General features: G+C 52.5%; 1 protein-coding gene across 3 annotated transcripts in view; it reads right to left on the reverse strand.

Moving 5' to 3' along the window:
- Positions 1-2,270: 2,270 nt before the first annotated feature.
- Positions 2,271-20,444, reverse strand: part of HNF4A (hepatocyte nuclear factor 4 alpha) — a 65,482-nt gene continuing 47,308 nt past the window's right edge. For 2 of the 3 annotated variants that reach the window (XM_066387750.1, XM_066387748.1), the window contains exons 5-10: positions 17,401-17,556; positions 13,936-14,023; positions 12,707-12,862; positions 9,301-9,537; positions 6,470-6,622; positions 2,271-5,430 (exon numbers count right to left, since the gene is read on the reverse strand). In XM_066387750.1, coding sequence (XP_066243847.1) covers positions 5,288-5,430; positions 6,470-6,622; positions 9,301-9,537; positions 12,707-12,862; positions 13,936-14,023; positions 17,401-17,556 — 933 coding nt within the window. In that variant the 3' untranslated portion in view covers positions 2,271-5,287. The remainder of the gene's footprint in view (positions 5,431-6,469; positions 6,623-9,300; positions 9,538-12,706; positions 12,863-13,935; positions 14,024-17,400; positions 17,557-20,444) is intronic. The other variant, XM_066387749.1, reaches the window with a different exon arrangement.

The raw sequence follows: 20,444 nt of genomic DNA on the forward strand, positions 1-20,444 counted from the left end.
ACTTGGTTTTTCGCTCTGCCGTCCTCAAACAGCTGCATGAGATCCTGTGATTCAGGTCTCTTAGATCACGTTTTGGAATCTTACGTATGACACACTGATTCCAGAAACTGAGATCAAAGGTGATCTGGGTTCCACAAAAGAGGAAGTGTGGCAATGCCACCGATTTGGGATGACAGGTCATTCACGCCGCCTGGACCTCCTTGGGTTCCTCCCGCAGCCTGTCCTCCAGAGTCCCTTCCACTTCTCATTCCCGCTTTTTGAGTGATAGGGCTCCACTTGGAATAATGGGGTACAAGCTCTACTATCATGGCTGGAGAAGCAACCTTTGCAGGGGGGTCAAATTCCCGAATTTCCATGAGGCCACATCGCTTAGTAGAGCAAACACGGGTTCGAGTCCTGGCTCAAGTGCTCTCTAGCTGTGCGCCTTGAACAAGCTCCTTCACCTCCCTGAATCTTTCTTCTAAGTTTCATCGCTTCTAAAATGGGGATCATAGGATTTGCTGTTTGTCTCCAAACTGACGTTTTGCAACTGAAATGGAAACCAAGCTCTGGCTGCCCACGCCGAGATTTGAGATTAACTGGGCGAAGGGTCGATGAGGTGGCAGAACCAAGGCCAGAGGAGTTTATGACAGCCGAGGTTTATGGTTTGATATGGACTTACGAAGCACACTCGAGGACTGCAATAGTCTCTCCCGGCCCCCACCCCCGTGCCCATGCTAGCAGCAGCATGGATGAGGCTTCTGTTGCGACATTATGGAAAACATTTCCTGGTACTCGTGAGAGGAAGGCGGGAGTGGCTCCAGGATAAGGCAGGCAGCTAATGGGTGCTCTGGAGGCTGGAGAACTTAATGGTTAGCCTCTCACTGGAAAGGGACTGGCTGGCCCAGGACAGTGGCGCAGTGGATAGAGCATCATCCCAGAGCGCTGAGGTCGCCAGCTCAATCCTGGTGTCGCTGGCTCAATCCCAGGATTGCCAACTTGATCCTGAGGGTATCAGCTTGATCCTGAGATTGCTGGCCTGAGCCCCAGTCGGGCACATATGAGAAGTAATCAATGGCTGCACAACTAAGTGGAACAACAAGTTGATGCTTCTCACTCTCTCTCTCTCCCCCGCACCCCTCTCCCTTTCTCTCAGAAAAAAGAAAAGCAAGGCAAGGCAAGAAAAGGAAAGAAAATAAGAGAAGACAAGAGAAGAGAGAAAAGGGAGAAGAGTTCAAACTCACCAAGTCTCTGGTGGTGGCCACCTTGGGCACCTCATAGATACAGCAACTCTTACAGTTTCTATGATCTCATTCCATTTACCCCTGACAACACCCTGCAGGGCCAGGTCATTCTCATTTTACAGACGCAGCCCAGAGGGGTGGAGTGACCAGACCAAAGTTATACTGATCACCAAAATGTGTGACTCCTGGACTGGAACTGCTGCCTCTCTATTGAGGAAGAACTGAAGGGGTCACTATGCTCCTCCTTCATTCCTGAGTGACACCACACCTAGCACCCCACAGTCCAGTCATCAACAAGCCCTATTCACGCATCACTGAATGCCACTGTGTGCTGGTGAACGTTCAAGAACTGGCTCTCCAGGGGAAAGCCTTAATTTATAGTGTTTGCCGATTCCTGTGGTGTAAATGTTCCTACCATTGCTATCAATGTGACATTGCTCAACAGAAAGTTAGAAGTAGTTAGTAATCGGCTCTCACAAGCCAGCTCCAGCACACCCAAACGAATGTGAGGCTGTGGTCCTTGGTGGCTAGATTATCATGGGACAAGATCAAGGTAGCTACAAACTTGGTTAGAAATTCTCAAGTGCATCCTTGCTTTTATTCTTTTCCAAAACACTTGCTCTGATGAAATTTCCCCATGCGTATTTGTCCATTATTGCTGGCAGGTTGAACCAGGATGCAAAACAAGGCTCCATCTTGGACCCTAATGGTAGATGACAGACCCTTGGGCCCTCTTGCCATTCTTCCAGATCTTTCCATCATCCCTTCCCTTATGAACTTGTACTCTCACCACATACTAAGTTCTCAAAATCAAGAGACCAGAGTTAGATATTCTCAAGTGATATTCTCAAGGAATATCACTTCCCCGAGCCTCAGTTTCCCATCTATAAAGTGGGGGTGATAACAATAATGTCTAACCTGCTTACCTCTTGATGTGAAGATTAAACAATAATGGATAGGAGAGCACTTTGCACACTGTAGATTATCCGACTATTTTCATTCTTATTTCTAACACCTGGAAGGAAGAAAAGACACCCATCCAAGGACTTAGAAAACATATGCGCCATTTATTTCGCTTTATAAACTTTAGTTAAAACACACAAGAAATGTTTTTGTTTGTTTATTTGCCCCACTGGGTGGCAGTGACAGGGGCCCAGGTGTCAGCACAGGACCTAATGACATTCACACCAACTGGAAGATGCTAGTGGATCTGATAGAACCCAACCCACTTCCAGAACTGCTCGGCGTGAATTTCATACTTTCTCCCAATCGAGCCAATCGCTGAGCAATCTGGCAAAAGCAACTGGTTTGGTCATGACAAGAAACCTAGGAGCATCCATGTCCAACCCTTTCCTCGTCTCCCATCCACTCTTAGGAGAGCCAGTTGTCTAGAGAAGGGGTTGTCTCCATGGAAGAATTGTAGGCTCCATGCTTGTCCTCCCAACCTTTTTTTAGTCCATCAGATTTTTAGGACCACAACTCAGGTAGACAAAAAATTCCAATGTAGTGTCCTCAGTTTAGAATCAGAAAAGTAAACTTGCCCTTATTTTGTTTTCTGCATTGCAATAAAATTATTAAAGTGGAAAGGACTTCTCTTCTGGGAAAAGCTCCTTCGGGCAGAGGACTGACTCCCTGCCCCCCCCCCCCAATTGCTACCATTAAAAGCCACTGTTACCCCGCTCCACCCCATGCAAAATGCTTAGCTCAACTTTGCGCCCAGGATATTGGGGGTGGAAGAGCAAACAGTAGGGATGACCAGGTGACCGGAACGACTCCAGCTTCCCTGCTGCGTCCCAGGACAGTCTGAGTTCTCTGGCTGGGATTTCTGGGGAACTGAAATGAGATGTGGTCAAGGCAGGCTTGAGAGCTCTGAGCAGGGAACTCCTCCTGGGCCTGGGGGCTTGGTTTGCTGGGGTGGGAAGGCCAATCCTGACAGCACTGGAGATGTAGGGATTTCCCTTGGACATACTGTCCCAATACCCTTCATGAATCTTTTGTCAAAAGGAACTATTGCTAATGATGGAATTTGGGGGCACTAGGGTACTGCCCTGTCTACTCAGAAGGGTCAGCCCTGGCTGGGGGGTAGGTAAGCAGTCTACATAAGCACAGCTCTGTTCCCAGCTTTAATTCCCACTGGCAGGTGGCATTTTTCAGAATTCCCCAAAGCCACCAGGATTCTGCATGGATGAGGAGCTGGTTTTTCCATCCTGGGGTTTAATGGCTCCAGAATGTACCCTGAGTGATGCTCCCCGAGCAAGTCTCAAACCAGACCTCTCCCCTGCCCCTCACCCAGACTGGCCCACTCCTGGAATGCCAGGCCCATTGGTCTGTCTCCCAAGAACCAGTTCTCTGATGTCCACCCCCCAGAGTTGGGGTGTGAAGAGAGAAAAGGGGTCCAAGAGATATATATGAATTCCCCTTCTTTATCAGCAGACAGGGTCTGGACCCCAGCTGGACTTGGGTGCATCCTCATGCCAGCCTTAGTCCTGGGCATGCTTCCTGCAAAGAATGGAAACCTGGTTTCTAAGGCTGGTGAAGGGGACAGGGAACCCCTCAGCTCTATCCCAGTGAGGACAGAAGGACCCTTTCAGAGCTGATGCCCTGCCACCATGGTGAAGAGCTCCTGTACCAATCCAGGCAGAGCTGGGATCAAATCTGACTTGGTCACTTACCAGCTGAGTTCCAGAAAAATCACTTAAGCTCTTAGATCTCACTATCCCCTGGCCCCGACCCCTGGGGAGCGGAAGATGGAAAGAGATGGTGCACAGCGAGCGCCTATGACAGTCTGGGAATAAGACAGAGCCTGGGACGGGCCCTGGAGGGTGATTCCTCCACATCACTCTGGCCTGAGCATTCGCCCGTCCCTCCCCATCCCTCAGCCTCACCTCTCTCACAGGGATGACATCATCAGCCCCCACCCCCGTCTGATCTCCTGGCTCCCTCCCCAGCTCCCAGCCCCTGTAGGACCGCTGTCTTCAGCTTCTGAAAGCTCAGCCGCCTGCACTCCCTCCCCAGCTACTCACGGCCTAGGCACCCCAGCGGCGGCCTCGGTCTGGCATTCAAGGCCCCCTGCTGTCCAGCATGCCCCTGCTGTCCCCAACAGCCATGTCCTTGCATCGCCTCCCTCCCATGCCCTCTCTGTCCTCCACCCAGGCCGTGCCAGGCGTTTGCCCTCCCTTGGGAGGCCCTGTCTCACCTGCTCCACCAGCCAGAGTCCAACCCTGCCTTCAGGGCCTAGCACACCGTCTGCCCCTTCCTGACGCTTTCTCTGACCACTCCAGCCTTCCCCCCGAGCTCCTGCCACAGCTGTCCACCTTGAATTGTCCTTGCATTGGTGAAAACCTGTAGGCGTCATCACTCCAAACCAAGGGATCCACCCAAGGTGCCACCCAAGTCCCTGAGGAAGGGAAGAGCTGTGGGCCGGAGGCGGAAGTGTCCTCCTCCTCAGCAGTGCCCTGCACTGGGCCTCGCCCCGGTCAGTGGCCCGGGTGACTGGGCGAACTGTTTCCAAGGCCTCTCAGCCTCTGGAGCGGTGCCTGGAGAAACCAAAATCGGCCGGGAAAGGGACGGTGGGCGATGGAGAGGAGCATGGGACGTTGGGGCAGCAGGACGGGGAGGAGTAAGGGGTCGATCCGATCCGACCCAGCCTGTAGGGGCTCCCCGTGCCTGGACACAACAGGGCCGGGGAGGACCAGCCTGGGGCGGGGGAGCCGTGTCGGGCGGTCCCATGCTGTCTGCAGGCAGCAGTCCTCTGCAAGCGGGCGAGGCCCTGGCGGGAGATACGGATGCAGGGGAGGCAGTGGCTTCAGCAAGAGAAAAGTCGTCCTTGGCAGCAGAGGCTTCTGGCTGGGGTCTCCCCGAGTCAAAGCCCCGTCGTCCAGAGCAGGGGCGCAAGGTGGCGATGTGATGTGGTCACAGCCCAAGTTCCCGGGCCCTTCGCCCTTTTCCTTACTGCTCTGGGGCGGGCCCTGTTGTCACAGCTCTCTTCACTGTGACCAAGTGACCCCCCGGGGCTCTCTGAGGGGGCTGGGGGGCTAGTAGAGCCCCCGACCCCCAGCGGCTTGCTAGATGACTTCCTGCTTGGTGATAGTCAGCTGGGGGAGGGCGGAGGGGGGCTTGACGACTGTGGCGATGGCTCCTGGCAGCAGCTTGTAGGGCTCAGACCCCGAGCCACCTGGCGGCGAGGGCTGCGGAGTCTCCGGGGTGGCTGGAGGGACGGAGAGACAGACAGGCTGCTCAGAGCTCTAGCCTTTGGGGAGGAGAGGAGGAGCCCTGGGAAGTTCTCCCCTCTCTGGGGCTTGGCTCCCTCTTCTAGAAAATGAGAGGATGAAACTGGACAATCTCTAAAGTCTCTGAGGGCTCACACTTCCCAAGTCCCAGGTCATAGGCGTAAGTCCCAGGAGGTCTGGAAGGCTGTGGCCGGGTCAGGTCCTGCGGTCAGAGCCTTCCCCCAGGTCCTACCAACGCCCATCCCCTCCCCCCCACCGTTTAATATGGAGACGGGGCTGCTTCTCCCGAACCAGGGCCCAAGTCTGACTCTCTCCAAGGACAATGGGACATGTGACAGGAACACCCATTCTTGGAGAGGAGCAACAGTTGATGAAACCCAAGTTCTGGCTAACTGGCTTTAAAAATACCATTTCTCTGATATTAGGTAGATGAGTAACAGAAACTAACTGGCCTTACCCCCAAAACAGGTTAAGAAAGTAACTTTGATCATGACCCTCTTGGCTAACTTTATTCAATGGACAACTTTCCCAAAGAACAATCTCCTTGAAATGAAATCTCATTTTAGCGGACTGTCTCATCCCAATGATAACCTTATTCTTTGAAGAACTTTGTCAGGAACAATCTCCCTCTTGTGAGATTTCACCTCAGAGGAGTCTAGTCCAGTGGACACCCCCACTAATAAATAGTCTCACCCACCTGTTTCATCGATAGCTTTACCCATTTGAGACTTATTTAATGAACTATTTTACTTAGTGGACAACACCTAACAGAATCTTCACTCTAATGGGCGCCCTGATCCGATGGGCAACCTCATCTAGTGGATTAACTTATCCCAAGAGGCTGTCAGTCACCTCACTGAATAACCGCCTTACCAAATGGACAGTCCCACCCCTTCTCCCTCCAGGAGCACAGAGAATTGTTTTATCCTGGTTCTCATCTTCTAGCCCCAGCCTTCTCCTGGCTCTCCTCTTAGGTCCCAACCTTACCCCTTCCTGAGCAGAGCCCAAGTTGCCCACCTGCCTGCCCCCTGGGTCGGGGCCACTCACACATCTGTCCATTGCTGAGGTGAGCAGGCATCGTATTGGCAACGATGACGTTGGTGCCCATGTGTTCCTGCATCAGGTGAGGGTGCAGGGGGTGATGGGCATGAGCTGCATCACTGGAGGACCCTGTAGGTAGAGGGGGCACTCAGTGAAGATGGAGAACTCAAGATAAGGACCATGGGCCTTGAGACAACATCTCCCTCAGGTGTGGCCAGGCAACCTGCCCACACATTATTGATGATGCCTGTTGGATTTCTACTCCTGGGTTAGTACACTGGGGCTTACCATTCCTATCCACAGGCTTTATGAGGGTATTAAGAGAACCCAACAAACCAAGAGAACAAAAGCGATTTAAAAGAAACAAGGAGCACGGAAGGAAGCATTGAGATAATTTAAATAATAATGAGTGTTGATTGCATGTTACTCTAATGGATTGAATCGATGGCTCTCAAAGCTGCTTGGCATGGAAGTCCTTCAACATTTTGGTCCCAACTCACCTTTCAGTCTCGTCCCCACACCTCTTTCAGCCAAGCTGACATACTGATAGCATCGCAGTGTTACTCTGTACTTTCCCATCTCTGTGCTTGCTCATGGGTTTGGCTCCACTAGAGATGTCTTCTCAACCCTTCCATGTTCACAAGACCGAATTTCAGCTCAGATACTTCCTCCTTTGGGAGGCCTCTCCCCATTCTCTCCACTCCAGTAGGAAGTAAACCTCTCCTTCCGTGGAATACACACAGTAATCAATGTACCTGTGACCCACCCTTTGGGAAGAACCCCTTCTGTCTGTGTGCATCACAGTGAGTCCAAGCCTCCTTACCTGGCTCCTGCCTCCTACCCTTCCCGCTTCTTCATCTAGTACCATCTCTGCAAAAATTCTCCAGCCCTACTGAGGCTGCCAGTGCACCGACCCCCACTTGTCACTATCGTGCCATCTTTATTCTCTTTTAGCCCAGCCAAGATTCCATTGCCCATTGTTACAATCACTCCCTTGCTCTCGTCGGCTCTCTCATGGCTCCCCTTCAGAATAAAACAGTTTCATGGGGTTGTCTACGCTTGTTAACTCCACTTCACTTTCCTGCTCACCCACACGTAACACTTCCCACCTGAGTTTCCCTCCCCACGGTCCTCTGACACTGCTCTTTTCACAATCACCAGGAGCCTCCATGTCGCCAACCCAATGAACATTTCCATCCCTGTCCTGCAGAATTTAACACCTTTAAATGTCCCGTCCTCCTTAAACATGCTCTTCTTTTGGATTCTGGAATTTCCCTCGCTTTGCTCCTCCGGCTAGATTTCCTCCAATCTCCTTCCATGGTTCCTAATTGCTGGAACACCATGGAGTTGCCTTTCATCTTGAGCTTTGGGTTTGTGTTTGAGACTTGGGTATCCAAATGTCTCCTTGATAACTCAACTTGGATATCTAACAGCCATCCCAAGCTTAACTAACGTCTACAATGGATCTCCTGGTTCACCTCTCACCACTGCCACCATACCCAGCCTCAGACTGTTTTTATAGCATCTTCCCATCTTAGTAAATTGCTCAACCAGCATTCCTGGTACTCAAAGCAAAAGCATTGTTTTCATCCTTGACTCTTCCCCTTCTCCTCCCTCCCTGCCACTGATCAATCAGCAAGTCTTGCGGGTCCTTCCTCCACATAGACGATTGAACTTTTCTCTGCAGTCATGATTTGTCCCAGCCTCCATCAACCTTCCCCTGATTGGAGACAGCATCCTCAGGTGTCTCCTGCCTCCACTCTGCCCCCACCACCAAATTCACTTTCTACCCAACAATCAGAGTGGCTTGATTTTCACTCTTCTTATGATAGTGTGTGAGGATAAAATCCACATTTCTGACCATGGCCTAGAAAGCTGCACGCGCATCATTTGGTTCCTGCCTGGTCTCCAGCTTCGTCTCACACAGCTCCCCGTCTCTCAACCTCATCCTTCTTCCTTGAATACACCACGCTCCCCTGCTTCAGGACTTCGGCATTAGTTCCTTCCACCGAGAATGCTTTTACAGGTTCCGTTTCTGTTCACCCCTCAGGTCTAGGCACAAAGGTCACCACTTCAGAGAGCCTACCAAGAGGCCCCTTTTCAGTTATGGTCGATCATTTTACCTGGTTATTTAAATATTTGTCGTTAACCTCTTTATTCTTTATTTGATTACTGCCTGTTCCCAAGGGCTCACAATCACCAGGAGCCTCCATGTCGCCAATCCAATGAACATTTCCATCCCTGTCCTGCAGAATTTAACAGCTTTAAATGTCCCGTCCTCCTTAAACATGCTCTTCTTTTGGATTCTGGAATTTCCCTAGCTTTGCTCCTCCGGCTAGATTTCCTCCAATCTCCTTCCATGGTTCCTAATTGCTGGGACACCATGGAGTTGCCTTTCATCCTGAGCTTTGGGTTTGTGTTTGAGACTCAGGCACATGTGTGTGTGCATGCAGTCTCTCTCTCTCCCTCTCTCTCTCTCTCTCTCTCTCTCACACACACACACACACACACACACACACACACACACACACACAAAACCACCAAGAGGGCAGAGATCTTGTTCTCGGCCGAATCTCCAGCCCTTAGAACAGTGACTGACACATGCTAGGCTCTCAGCACCTGAATAAATGGACCACTATCCCCATTTTCCTGGTGAGGAAACTGAGGCTCAGGCAGCTTGAGGGATTTGCCCAAAGCTACAAAGTGAGGGAGTGATGGAGCGCAGAGGTGAGCCCACGTCTGCGTGAGGCTTGTCTAGGAGAGGCCCCAGCCCCGCCCACCTCTTGGCTCCTGGGCCTGGCACGGACCTCCCAGCAGCATCTCCTGCAGCAGGTTGTCGATCTTGGCCATGCCGAAGAGCTTGATGAACTGGATCTGCTCGATCATCTGCCAGGTGATGCTCTGCAGGGTGGGCAGCAGCAGCAGCAGCTCGCCGAAACGGCCGCGCGAGTCGTACTGGCGGTCGTTGATGTAGTCCTCCAGGCTCACTTGCACCTGGGACCGCAGCCGCTTGATCTTACCCGGGTCACTCAAGCCCTTGGCATCTGCAACGGGAGGGGGTGGGCAAGGGAGGGCAGCGGGGCCCAGCTGGAGCATCCGGGGGTGGGCACCCAGACCTCCCCTGACTCATGGGGCCCTGATCGGGGGCTTAGTGGCCCAAGGTCACATAGGGAGTCCTCAGCAGTGCTGGAATGTGCATTCAGGGTCCTCAAGAACCAGGGTACACTAGCGCGATGGTAGCTTCCTGGACCCAGGCAGGAAAGCGTTTCTGACACATTTCCTAAGATGCAGAACAGGGGGGGGGATGGAGGACAGGACTTCATACCCAAGAGGAAGTCACTTCATGTGTAACTTCCTCATTCCATATGGGGAAACTGAGGCCCAGAGCAGGAAAAGGACTTGGCCTGGGTCATACATCCAGTTGTTGGCAGGTCCCTGATGTGGACTTGGGGCTCCTGAGTCCCAGCCGAGGTCCCACTGTCCAGATCTCAGCACACGCTGCCTCCGCTGCCTTAGAACGCAGCCCTGCTTCCCTGCTCCCTTGCCTGTGCCACTTAGGGTCTTGGCTTGGGGTTCACCTCCACCAGGAGGCCTTCCCCATCCCACCCTCCCCACATCTGCATTATGAGTGTCCATTCTACCCCAAGTTTCTGTGGCTCTTCCATTACTACTGAGCACACAGGAGGCAACTGTCTCTTCCATTAGACTGTGAGCTCTGTGCAGGCAGACAGATGTCTCATTTGTCACTGTAACCACCACCCAGCGCCATGCATAGTCAGTATTTGTTGGAGAGGTAACTAGATGAAAGAATAGGTGGATGGATGGAAGGATAAGTAAACGAAAAATAATCAATGGGTAAAATTCTAGATCCTTGTTCTCAAGAAGGGGACTCAGTAGTCCTCCAGTCAGCAATCTCAGACTCACGGAGGTAATGTATTTATTTCCTAAAGTAAGTGGCAGAAAGAGAGAATTTTACCCAACCCAGAGCTCTCTCCACTGAACCATGTTTGTGCATTCTTTTATTCATTCAACAAACTTTTATTGGGCACCACCTACATGCCAGGCCCTAGTCTAGGCTGCCTGCCCCTCCAAGCCAGGTGCTGACTGTGACTCAGCATCCGTAACCCTGTACCTCATGGAGCAATTACTCTGTCTAGCCCTGTGCTGAGTGCTGCAGGGGACACAGCCTGGGCCAAGCTCTCAGAGAAACCAGAGCTAGAATCTTACCCTGTAAGAAATGGGGAATCGTGCGTGGTTGGTAAGAGTATGGGCTTGAGAGCTGAATAGTCTGAAGTTCAAATCCAATCTCTGCCGCTTTCTGGCTGTGTGACCTTGGGCAAATTAACCAATCTCCCTGGGCCTCAGCTCTCTAATCTGAGAACTGGGATAATAGTTCCTACCTCACAGGTACCATGTTGCAAATAGTAAGTGAGGTATTCCCACAGAGTGTTTAGAATGGTGCCCTAAAGAGCATTCTTAGGATGACCAGAAATGGTGGTCATCTTCTTCTTTATTACTGCTATTACTAGAGGTGATCTTCGTGCAGGTGGGGCCCCACTCTAAAACAGTGCCTGGCACACAGTAGGCCCTCTCTAACATGTCAGGAGGGAAGGGAGGAAGTGTGCAAGCCTTTGGGGCCCAGGAATCTTGACATTGTGAAATAAAATTGGGCTTTGCACAGACATAACTACAGATGCAGGTGGAAATTCAGAAGAAGGAATGGCAAGAGGAGAGTCAAGAGCTGCATGCAATACAGTCGTCCCCGCTTACCTGCGGGAGATACAGTCCAAGACCCTTGTGGATGCCTGAAACCACAGACCGTACTGAACCCTTCTATACCACATTCTACACCATAGTTTTTCCCCTCTGTACATGCCTATCACAAGCCTCAATTTATAGGCACATTAAGAGATTATCACCAATGACTAATAATAAAAGTGAACAATTATAACAAAACACTATAATAAAAGTTACCTAAGTGTGGTCTCTTTCTGTCTCAAAATATCTTATTGTATCATTCTCACTTTTCACCTAAAGAAGCGCTTTACGGCTTCTCCTTGGAATGTCCTAAGTGTCAGCATCACTCCTCATGCGCTTTGGGACCATTACTAAGTAAAACAGAGAGAACGCGCTGGAAAAAGGGATGGCTCACATCCCAGGTGGGACAAAGCAGGAGGCTGCGAGACCTCATCACGCTGCTCGGGATGCCGTGCGATTGTAAACTTACAAATTGTTTATTTCTGGAATTTTCCATTTAATGTTTTCAGACCATGATGGACTACAGGTAACTGAAGCCACAAAGAGCAAAACTGTGGATGAGGGGGACTACTGTATCGTCATCCTGTGAGGTGAAAGGTTAGAAAAAACTCTCCACAACTGACAGCGTGAGAAATAAAGGCATAAGCACGTAACACATTTTATACAGGTGATCTACAGAGACACCAAAATATATTAAGAGGATGGGGGTGGGGGTGGGAATGGTGACAGAGGATAGTGAAATCCCCCAGCAGCCTAGGAGGAAAAATGTGATTGACAAAGATAAATCAAGAAAGAACCAGCTTAGCATTTAATTTAGAGCTCAAAGTAACGGCCAGAAGAAACAGTTATGAATCGGAAATGGTTCCCTTTGGGGAGTAGGCTTTGGCAGGAAAAGTGGGGCAGGGAGAACTCTCTGCATCAGGCGTCCCCAAACTACAGCCCACAGGGCCGCATGCGGCCCCCTGAGGCCATTTATCCGGCCCCCGCCGCACTTCCAGAAGGGGCACCTCTTTCATTGGTGGTCAGTGAGAGAAGCACTGTATGTGGCGGCCCTCCAATGGTCCGAGGGACTGTGAACTGGCCCCCTGTGTAAAATGTTTGGGGACCCCTGCTCTGCATTTTAAATGTGTGCAGATATTATTTTGCTAAATTTTTTTGAGGAAAAGAAGAAAAGATAGAAGGAAAGGAAAGAACATAGGAGGTAAGGGGAGAGAAGGAAGGAAGAAAGGAAAGGAAAGAAAAAACCCAAGCCTCTGGAGTCAGTGTGCCCTGTTAAGGCCTAGCATCCCTTTGAACCTTGATTTTCCTCATCTGTTAAATGGAGCTAATAAAGATGCCCTCTGCCAGCTGTTGTGTTAAAGAGATGAGGTTGTGAACTCAAGGCATGTCACCCACAAGGAGCAGTGTGACAGAGGGTCTGAAGCATCAAGGACAGGTGGGAGGGGTGGACTATACCTGGGTCAAAGAAGATGATGGCTTTGAGGCAGGCGTACTCGTTGTCGTCGATCTGCAGCTCCTGGAAGGGCAGCACCAGCTCGTCGAGGATGCGCATGGACACCCGGCTCATCTCTGCCAGCTCCGGGCAATGCCGCGGGATGATGTAGTCATTACCTGGATGGGTTGGGAAGGGAAGGGGATGGAGAAGCCACACGGGCGCATCCCATACCCCTAGCTCTGGACAGGCCCTGTCCTTTGCAGTTGCAATGCAGCTGGTACCCACAGGAGGAGCGCCCCTTTGGCACTGTCATGCCTATTTTACGGACGAGGAAGTTAAGGCCCAGATAAAAGGAACGTGTTGCTTGAAGTCTGGGACCAGGCCTGGAGCTGGCTTTCTAGGATCCTTTCACATCAGCCAAGTTCCATTCTCCAAGACCCACAAGGCTGATGACATTTTAGGGCCCCTTGGGAGGCCCCAAAGCATCAGGGTGAAGGGCCCAGATTCTGGAACCTGGCTGCTTGGGCTGAACCCTCTTCTACCACTAACTAGCTAATTATATTTGGGTAGATTACTTTCTGTGCCTTGGTTGTTTTTGTTGTTTGTTTGTTTTCATCTGTAAAATGGGATAAATAATAAAGCTTACCTCATAGAGCTGTGCTAACTAAACGAGTTGATATTTTGTAAAGTACTCAGACTAGGATCTGGCCCACAGTGTGATCTACAGTAGCCCTAAAATAAACATTCCACGAAGGCATAGGTGACAGAGACTGGAGTTTGTGCCATTTCTGGCTGTCTCTTCCAGAAAGCACACCAGAACACATGAGCGATTCCAGGGCCAGCCCTGTGTGTGCTTGAACTTTAATACTGGGGAACTTTAGCCTGACCTGTGGTGGCACAGTGGATAAAGTGTCAACCTGGAAACGCTGAAGTTGCCGGTTCGAAACCCTGGGCTTGCCTGGTCAAGGCACATATGGGAGTTGATGCTTTCTGCTCCTCCCCCCTTCTCTCTCTCTCTCTCTCTCCCCTCTCTATAATGAATAAATAAAATCTTTATAAAAAAAATTAAAAAAAAACACTGGGGAACTTTAATTCCTTGCCTCCATATTTCCTTGCCTCCGAGGGGAGTATCCAATCAAGAACACTGCGGACAGGACTATTTTTGATCTGTCTCCCTTGCCCCAGCATGCCACCCCAGACATCTCCTGTGCCCTCCACAGAGCCCTGGCTGGGCAGGCCACCTCCTCACCTAGCAGCAGAACGTCCTTGAATACCATGGATCGCTTGGTGGCTCCGAGCAGCAGGTGCTCGCCGGCATGGGCTCTGAGCAGGGCCACCTGGAGGACAGAAGGGACAGTGTCTAGTGTCTGCACCCTGGGAAGGTTGCCCCTAGCCAACTCGCTGACCTTGGGCAAGTCAGCTCCATGCTTCCCTTGCCTTTACCTGCCTGAACTATAACATGGGCATCCTCCCTTCACTGATCAAACTGGGGGCCTGGAAAAGATTCGGCAGGAACCCAGAAGGGGGGAGAACATGAGTTCAGAGCAGGGAGACCAAACGCTGACTCTGACCTTGCATTTCTGTGCCCTTGGGCAAGTTGCCGCTCTCCTCTGAGCCTGATTTATGTGCCTGGTGAAACCAACAGCATTCTGGGTGGTTTTTCTCACTAGAGGCTCTAAGGCTTTCATCACCTAAAGAGGGCCTACTATCCCAAAAGTTCTAAACCTGTGGGTCCCAAATTTCTACCCATGGACCAGCTATGAAAGATCACGAAAAGTGGTTTATAAAAGGCAGATTCTCAGGCCCTGCCACCTGAGATGCTGCTTCTGTATGTACGGGGTTGGGCCAAGGATCTGCATTAAATAAGCTCCCCAGCTGATTTTGATGTGCACTTGTGTTTGAGAAATCTCTGCTGCAGAAGATTTTCAGGGCATCTTCCCACTTGACACTGCAGGAGTCTAGGATTCTGAGAGGGAGTTACAAGAACTTGGATGTGGAAGTTGGTTCCCACCCAAGGCCATGGCATGAGCACTGGTCCCAGAAGGGGTTGAACTTGACCCCTTCCCTGCAGAGAGGACAAGGCTGCCTTGGAAGACTAACGGTAGGAGCCCAGCCAACTCGCAGGAGGACAGCACCTGCCCTTTCAGACCATCTGCTTTAGCGCTCCCGTGAGAACTAAAAGGTGGGCTGGAAAAAATGCAGCAGGCTAGTAGCCTCGAGTGTCTTCTCTGCAAGGTTGGGTCAGGGAGTTTAGAGGTTTTTTAGCAGGCTAAATTATGAAGTGAAAACGCTCTTGTTCATGAATTCATTTGTTCATTTTTTTCAGTCATCAAATGTTAAGTGCCTACTAAGTGACAATTTTAAGACAACGGGTACACAGTGTTTAAAGGAAGGGAAAAGAGGACAAGAGCAAGGGAAAGAAAGAGGGAAGGTAAGAGGGAGAGAGAAAGAGGAGAAGAAGAGAGCAGGGGAGAGAGGAAGGGAGGGAGAGGGAGGGATACAGGGAGGTGAGGATACAGTTATATGATAAAGAGTAATGGGGCAAGAGTGACTACGTAAATGGGAAGGTCAAAAAAGGCCTATCTAAGGAGGTGAAATTGTTCTAAGGCACAGAATAAACATTCAATAAATATTTGTTTGAATGAAGAAAGGAAGAAATGGGTGAATAAACGAATGAACAAACTACCTAACTTCCTCTCCAAATCTAGCCCCTGCTGGGCAGCCACGTGTCCTTACCTAGTCTGTCCCACTGTGGCTAAACCTTGTGAGGATGACAGGAAAAGAGGAGAAATGGAAAACAGGAGGTGAGAGTGCATTTTCCCCACCAGGACAAGGACGCGTATTATTGAGCATTTCCTATACTGCACACCGGGCACTGTGCAGGTCCTTTGTCACTTACCTAGTGGCTCTCAAACTGAGAGGCAGAAGACCTGACATCAGGTCCCAGCTCTGTGGCTGCCTTGCTTTGTGACCTTGGGCAAATCACCTTCCCTCTCTAGGCCTCAGTACCCTTATCCAATGCTACCCAATTTTATAGGTTTCAATGGATTGATGTCCCAAACAAAATAAGAGGCAAACAAACTTGGAAGGTAGTTCCTGGGGCAATGTCTCTAATTTGGGGTATCCTTTGGAAGACTGTGACCCCTAATTCTCCAAGGTATGCCTTCTCCTCCCTGCAACCCCCATCTTGAGCAAGATGGGCTCCTCGTATACCATGAATGGGGAGCTGGGAACCCTCAGGGTCCCAGGTCCAGCCCCTAACATGGCGGCTGTTCTGGGGTGAGCAGGCAGGGGGGTGTTAATGATTGTCCTGTGTTATTGGCCACCCATCACTGCTCTCTGAGAATGCTCTGAGCCCCAGCCAGGGAGGTTTGGGTGGGAAATCGAGGTTAACAATTGTTCAGCTTGGGGGTATCTTGTTGCCCTGCTGAGCCCCTGGGAAGGAACAGAAGGGATTAAACATTAATGTAGACTCTCCAGCAGAGGGACCAGGGCCAGAACACAAGGAGCAGGGGAGCAGGCAGGCACAGCTCTGCCAAGACCCCTGTGCTGCCATCCCCCCCACAGTAGGAGGAGTCCGTGTGAGAGGGCACCGGATCCAGCCCCCGCTGCGAGGCTGAGGACCAGCCAACCCAGGGCTTGCACAGCGTGTCCCACCGTGGGACACTAGCAGTTCCCAGGAGAGTCTGGGCATCACAGGAGTTCCAGAAGCCCTGGGTCCATCCACAAAGTTCGACAGCTGCCTTGCTTGTGGGACTTCTCAGAAACTTCAACAGACTGACATGCATTGCCAGTCTCTTGTGCAAATGTGCAAAACAGAGAAACAAATGCACCAGGAGCTGATAGCTTGGCCCCATGCACCAGCGACCCCAAGGCTCCCTCAGAGCTGAGAAGGTGGCCCAGACCAGCTCTCTTTCCCCAGACAGGCCTGAGGGGAACCCTAAGCAGGAGCTATCATTTGCAGTATCTGAGAAACTCATTTGTCCTCAGACCCCCCTCCCCACGGGGACGTTTTTGGTCTGCCAAAGAATGTACTTTGGGAACTAAAATGCTGAAGTAAACCATTCTGGGGGGACACAAGGAAGAGGCTGACATTTAGGGAGGCAACCATGGTGCAGGCACTGTGTAGGTGCTCGTTACGATTGACACTTTTCAAATGGTAATGTCCTCAATCCTCCCGACAACTCTCTGAAGCAGGTATTCTAATTTCCACTTTACAGACAAGATAACTGAGACTCAGTGACCGGAAGTAATCTGTCCAAGATCACACAGAGAACCAATCTTAAAACCAGGGCTCAGGTTCAAATTTCCTGATTCCTGGCCTTGGACCCCTGTCAGTAACCGCTTGGGAGAGGGGACCAGTACAGTGGTGCAGTGTATAGAAAGAAGCCTGGACTTTGGAGCTTGCCTGCTTGGTTCTAATCCCAGCTTTGCTGGTTACTAGCTGTGTGACCTTGAGCAAGTTACACAACCTCTCTCTGCCCTAGTTTCCTCACCTATAAAATGGAACTAATAATAGCACTACTTCAGGGGGTGTTAGAGACATTAAATATTTGCAAAGTGATTTAAACAACTCCAGGCACATATAATATAAGCACTATGTGAGTTTTGTTAAATAAGATCAAACCAATCCAAGGCTGTATCTCAAGTGGGCCAGCAGGACCCTCCTGCCTGGTGTCCCCACCGCCCGCAGCCCAGGTCCGCCCGCACCTACCTGGTCATCCAGGGGCAGTTCACAGAAAGCCGGGATGTACTTGGCCCACTCAACAAGCACCAGAAGCTGCTCCTTCATGGACTCGCACACGTCGGCGATGCTGGCAATCTTCTTTGCCCGGATGTCTCCGTTGATCCCAGAGACAGGGGAGGTAATCTGGGGAGAGAGGCAGGACAGTGCTGGGGACAGCATCTGGGGAGAGAGGCCGGGCAGTGCTGGGGACGGCATCTGGGGAGAGAGGCAGGACAGTGCTGGGGACGGCATCTGGGGAGAGAGGCCGGGCAGTGCTGGGGACGGCATCTGGGGAGAGAGGCCGGGCAGTGCTGGGGACGGCATCTGGGGAGAGAGGCAGGACAGTGCTGGGGACGGCATCTGGGGAGAGAGGCAGGACAGTGCTGGGGACAGCATCTGGGGAGAGAGGCCAGGCAGTGCTGGGGACGGCATCTGGGGAGAGAGGCCGGGCAGTGCTGGGGACAGCATCTGGGGAGAGAGGCAGGACAGTGCTGGGGACGGCATCTGGGGAGAGAGGCAGGACAGTGCTGGGGACGGCATCTGGGGAGAGAGGCAGGACAGTGCTGGGGACGGCATCTGGGGAGAGAGGCAGGACAGTGCTGGGGACGGCATCTGGGGAGAGAGGCCGGGCAGTGCTGGGGACGGCATCTGGGGAGAGAGGCCGGGCAGTGCTGGGGACGGCATCTGGGGAGAGAGGCCGGGCAGTGCTGGGGACGGCATCTGGGGAGAGAGGCCGGGCAGTGCTGGGGACGGCATCTGGGGAGAGAGGCCGGGCAGTGCTGGGGACGGCATCTGGGGAGAGAGGCAGGACAGTGCTGGGGACAGCATCTGGGGAGAGAGGCCGGGCAGTGCTGGGGACGGCATCTGGGGAGAGAGGCAGGACAGTGCTGGGGACGGCATCTGGGGAGAGAGGCAGGATAGTGCTGGGGACGGCATCTGGGGAGAGAGGCAGGACAGTGCTGGGGACGGCATCTGGGGAGAGAGGCCGGGCAGTGCTGGGGACGGCATCTGGGGAGAGAGGCAGGACAGTGCTGGGGACGGCATCTGGGGAGAGAGGCAGGATAGTGCTGGGGACGCTCGCAGAGCCCTGCACAGACCCCTCCGTCGACTGTTTCCCTGTCTGGAAATGGGGAAAGGGACTGTGGGTGCCTTCTTGGCTCCAGAGGGAGCTCAAGAAAAAAGGCAGGGAAAGAAGGAGGCTGAAGAAGGCAGAGGTGAGTGAGGAGGGCTCCCTCTGGGCCTTCACCTGCTGCCGGCCCCTGCCTCCTCTTCCACCAGCGCCTTAGAACCCTAAGAAACCCTTCAGCCCTAGGGGAGAAGCAGGGCAAAATTTATCATCTTCATCTGATAGATGAAGAAACCACAGCCCAGAGAAGTGCTGTGACTTGCCCAAGGTCACACAGCAAGAAGCTGGCTAAGCCTGACCAGGTGGTGGCGCAGTGGATAGAGCGTAGGACTGGGATGTAGAGGACCCAGATTCGAGACCCCGAGGTTGCCAGGTTGAGTGTGGGCTCATCTGGTTTGAGCAAGGCTCACCAGCTTGGACCCAAGGTCGCTGGCTCCAGCAAGGGGTTACTCGATCTGCTGAAGGCCCGCGGTCAAGGCACATTTGAGAAAGCAATCAATGAACAACTAAAGCTTCACAACAAAAAACTGATGGTTGATGCTTCTCATTTCTCTCCATTCCCGTCTGTCTGTCCCTGTCTATCCCTCTTTCTGACTCCTTCTCTGTCTCTGTAAAAAAAAAAAAAAAGAAGAAGAAGAAGCTGGCTGAGTCCCAGTTTGCTACTCTGTCCACTTGCTCATCACTTCTCTGTTCTCCCGGGGATGAGCTGACCTCAGGCCCTCAGTGAAAGCGACAACTCTGCCTGGCCTGCGTGATGCCGGCAGCAGGATAAGCTCGAAAGCGCCCCAGAGTGCTGGGCCTGGGGTCAAGTGTTGTCTCTGTTCTACACTGACCTCAGAGTGCTAGGCCTGGGGTCGAGTGTTGTCTCTGTTCTACACTGGCCCCAGAGTGCTAGACCTGGGGTCGAGTGTTGTCTGTGTTCTACACTGGCCCCAGAGTGCTAGGCCTGGGGTCGAGTGTTGTCTCTGTTCTACACTGGCCCCAGAGTGCTAGACCTGGGGTCGAGTGTTGTCTGTGTTCTACACTGGCCCCAGAGTGCTAGGCCTGGGGTCGAGCGTTGTCTCTGTTCTACACTGGCCCCAGAGCGCGTCTCTGTCCTACACTGGCCCTAGAGCGCTAGGCCTGGGGTCGAGCGTCGTCTCTGTTCTACACTGGCCCCAGAGCGCTAGGCCTGGGGTCGAGCGTCGTCTCTGTTCTACACTGGCCCCAGAGCGCTAGGCCTGGGGTCGAGCGTCGTCTCTGTTCTACACTGGCCCCAGAGCGCTAGGCCTGGGGTCGAGTGTCGTCTCTGTCTTGCACTGGCCCCAGAGTGCTAGACCTGGGGTCGAGTGTTGTCTGTGTTCTACACTGGCCCCAGAGTGCTAGGCCTGGGGTCGAGCGTTGTCTCTGTTCTACACTGGCCCCAGAGCGCGTCTCTGTCCTACACTGGCCCTAGAGCGCTAGGCCTGGGGTCGAGCGTCGTCTCTGTTCTACACTGGCCCCAGAGCGCTAGGCCTGGGGTCGAGCGTCGTCTCTGTCCTGCACTGGCCCCAGAGCGCTAGGCCTGGGGTCGAGCGTCGTCTCTGTCCTGCACTGGCCCCAGAGCGCTAGGCCTGGGGTCGAGTGTCGTCTCTGTCCTGCACTGGCCCCAGAGCGCTAGGCCTGGGGTCGAGTGTCGTCTCTGTTCTACACTGGCCCCAGAGCGCTAGGCCTGGGGTCGAGTGTCGTCTCTGTCCTGCACTGGCCCCAGAGCGCTAGGCCTGGGGTCGAGTGTCGTCTCTGTCCTGCACTGGCCCCAGAGCGCTGGGCCTGGGGTCGAGTGTCGTCTCTGTTCTACACTGGCCCCAGAGCGCTAGGCCTGGGGTCGAGTGTCGTCTCTGTCCTGCACTGGCCCCAGAGCGCTAGGCCTGGGGTCGAGTGTCGTCTC

This window comes from Saccopteryx leptura, chromosome 5 (assembly GCF_036850995.1).
Source record: "Saccopteryx leptura isolate mSacLep1 chromosome 5, mSacLep1_pri_phased_curated, whole genome shotgun sequence".
Taxonomy (NCBI): Eukaryota; Metazoa; Chordata; class Mammalia; order Chiroptera; family Emballonuridae; genus Saccopteryx; species Saccopteryx leptura.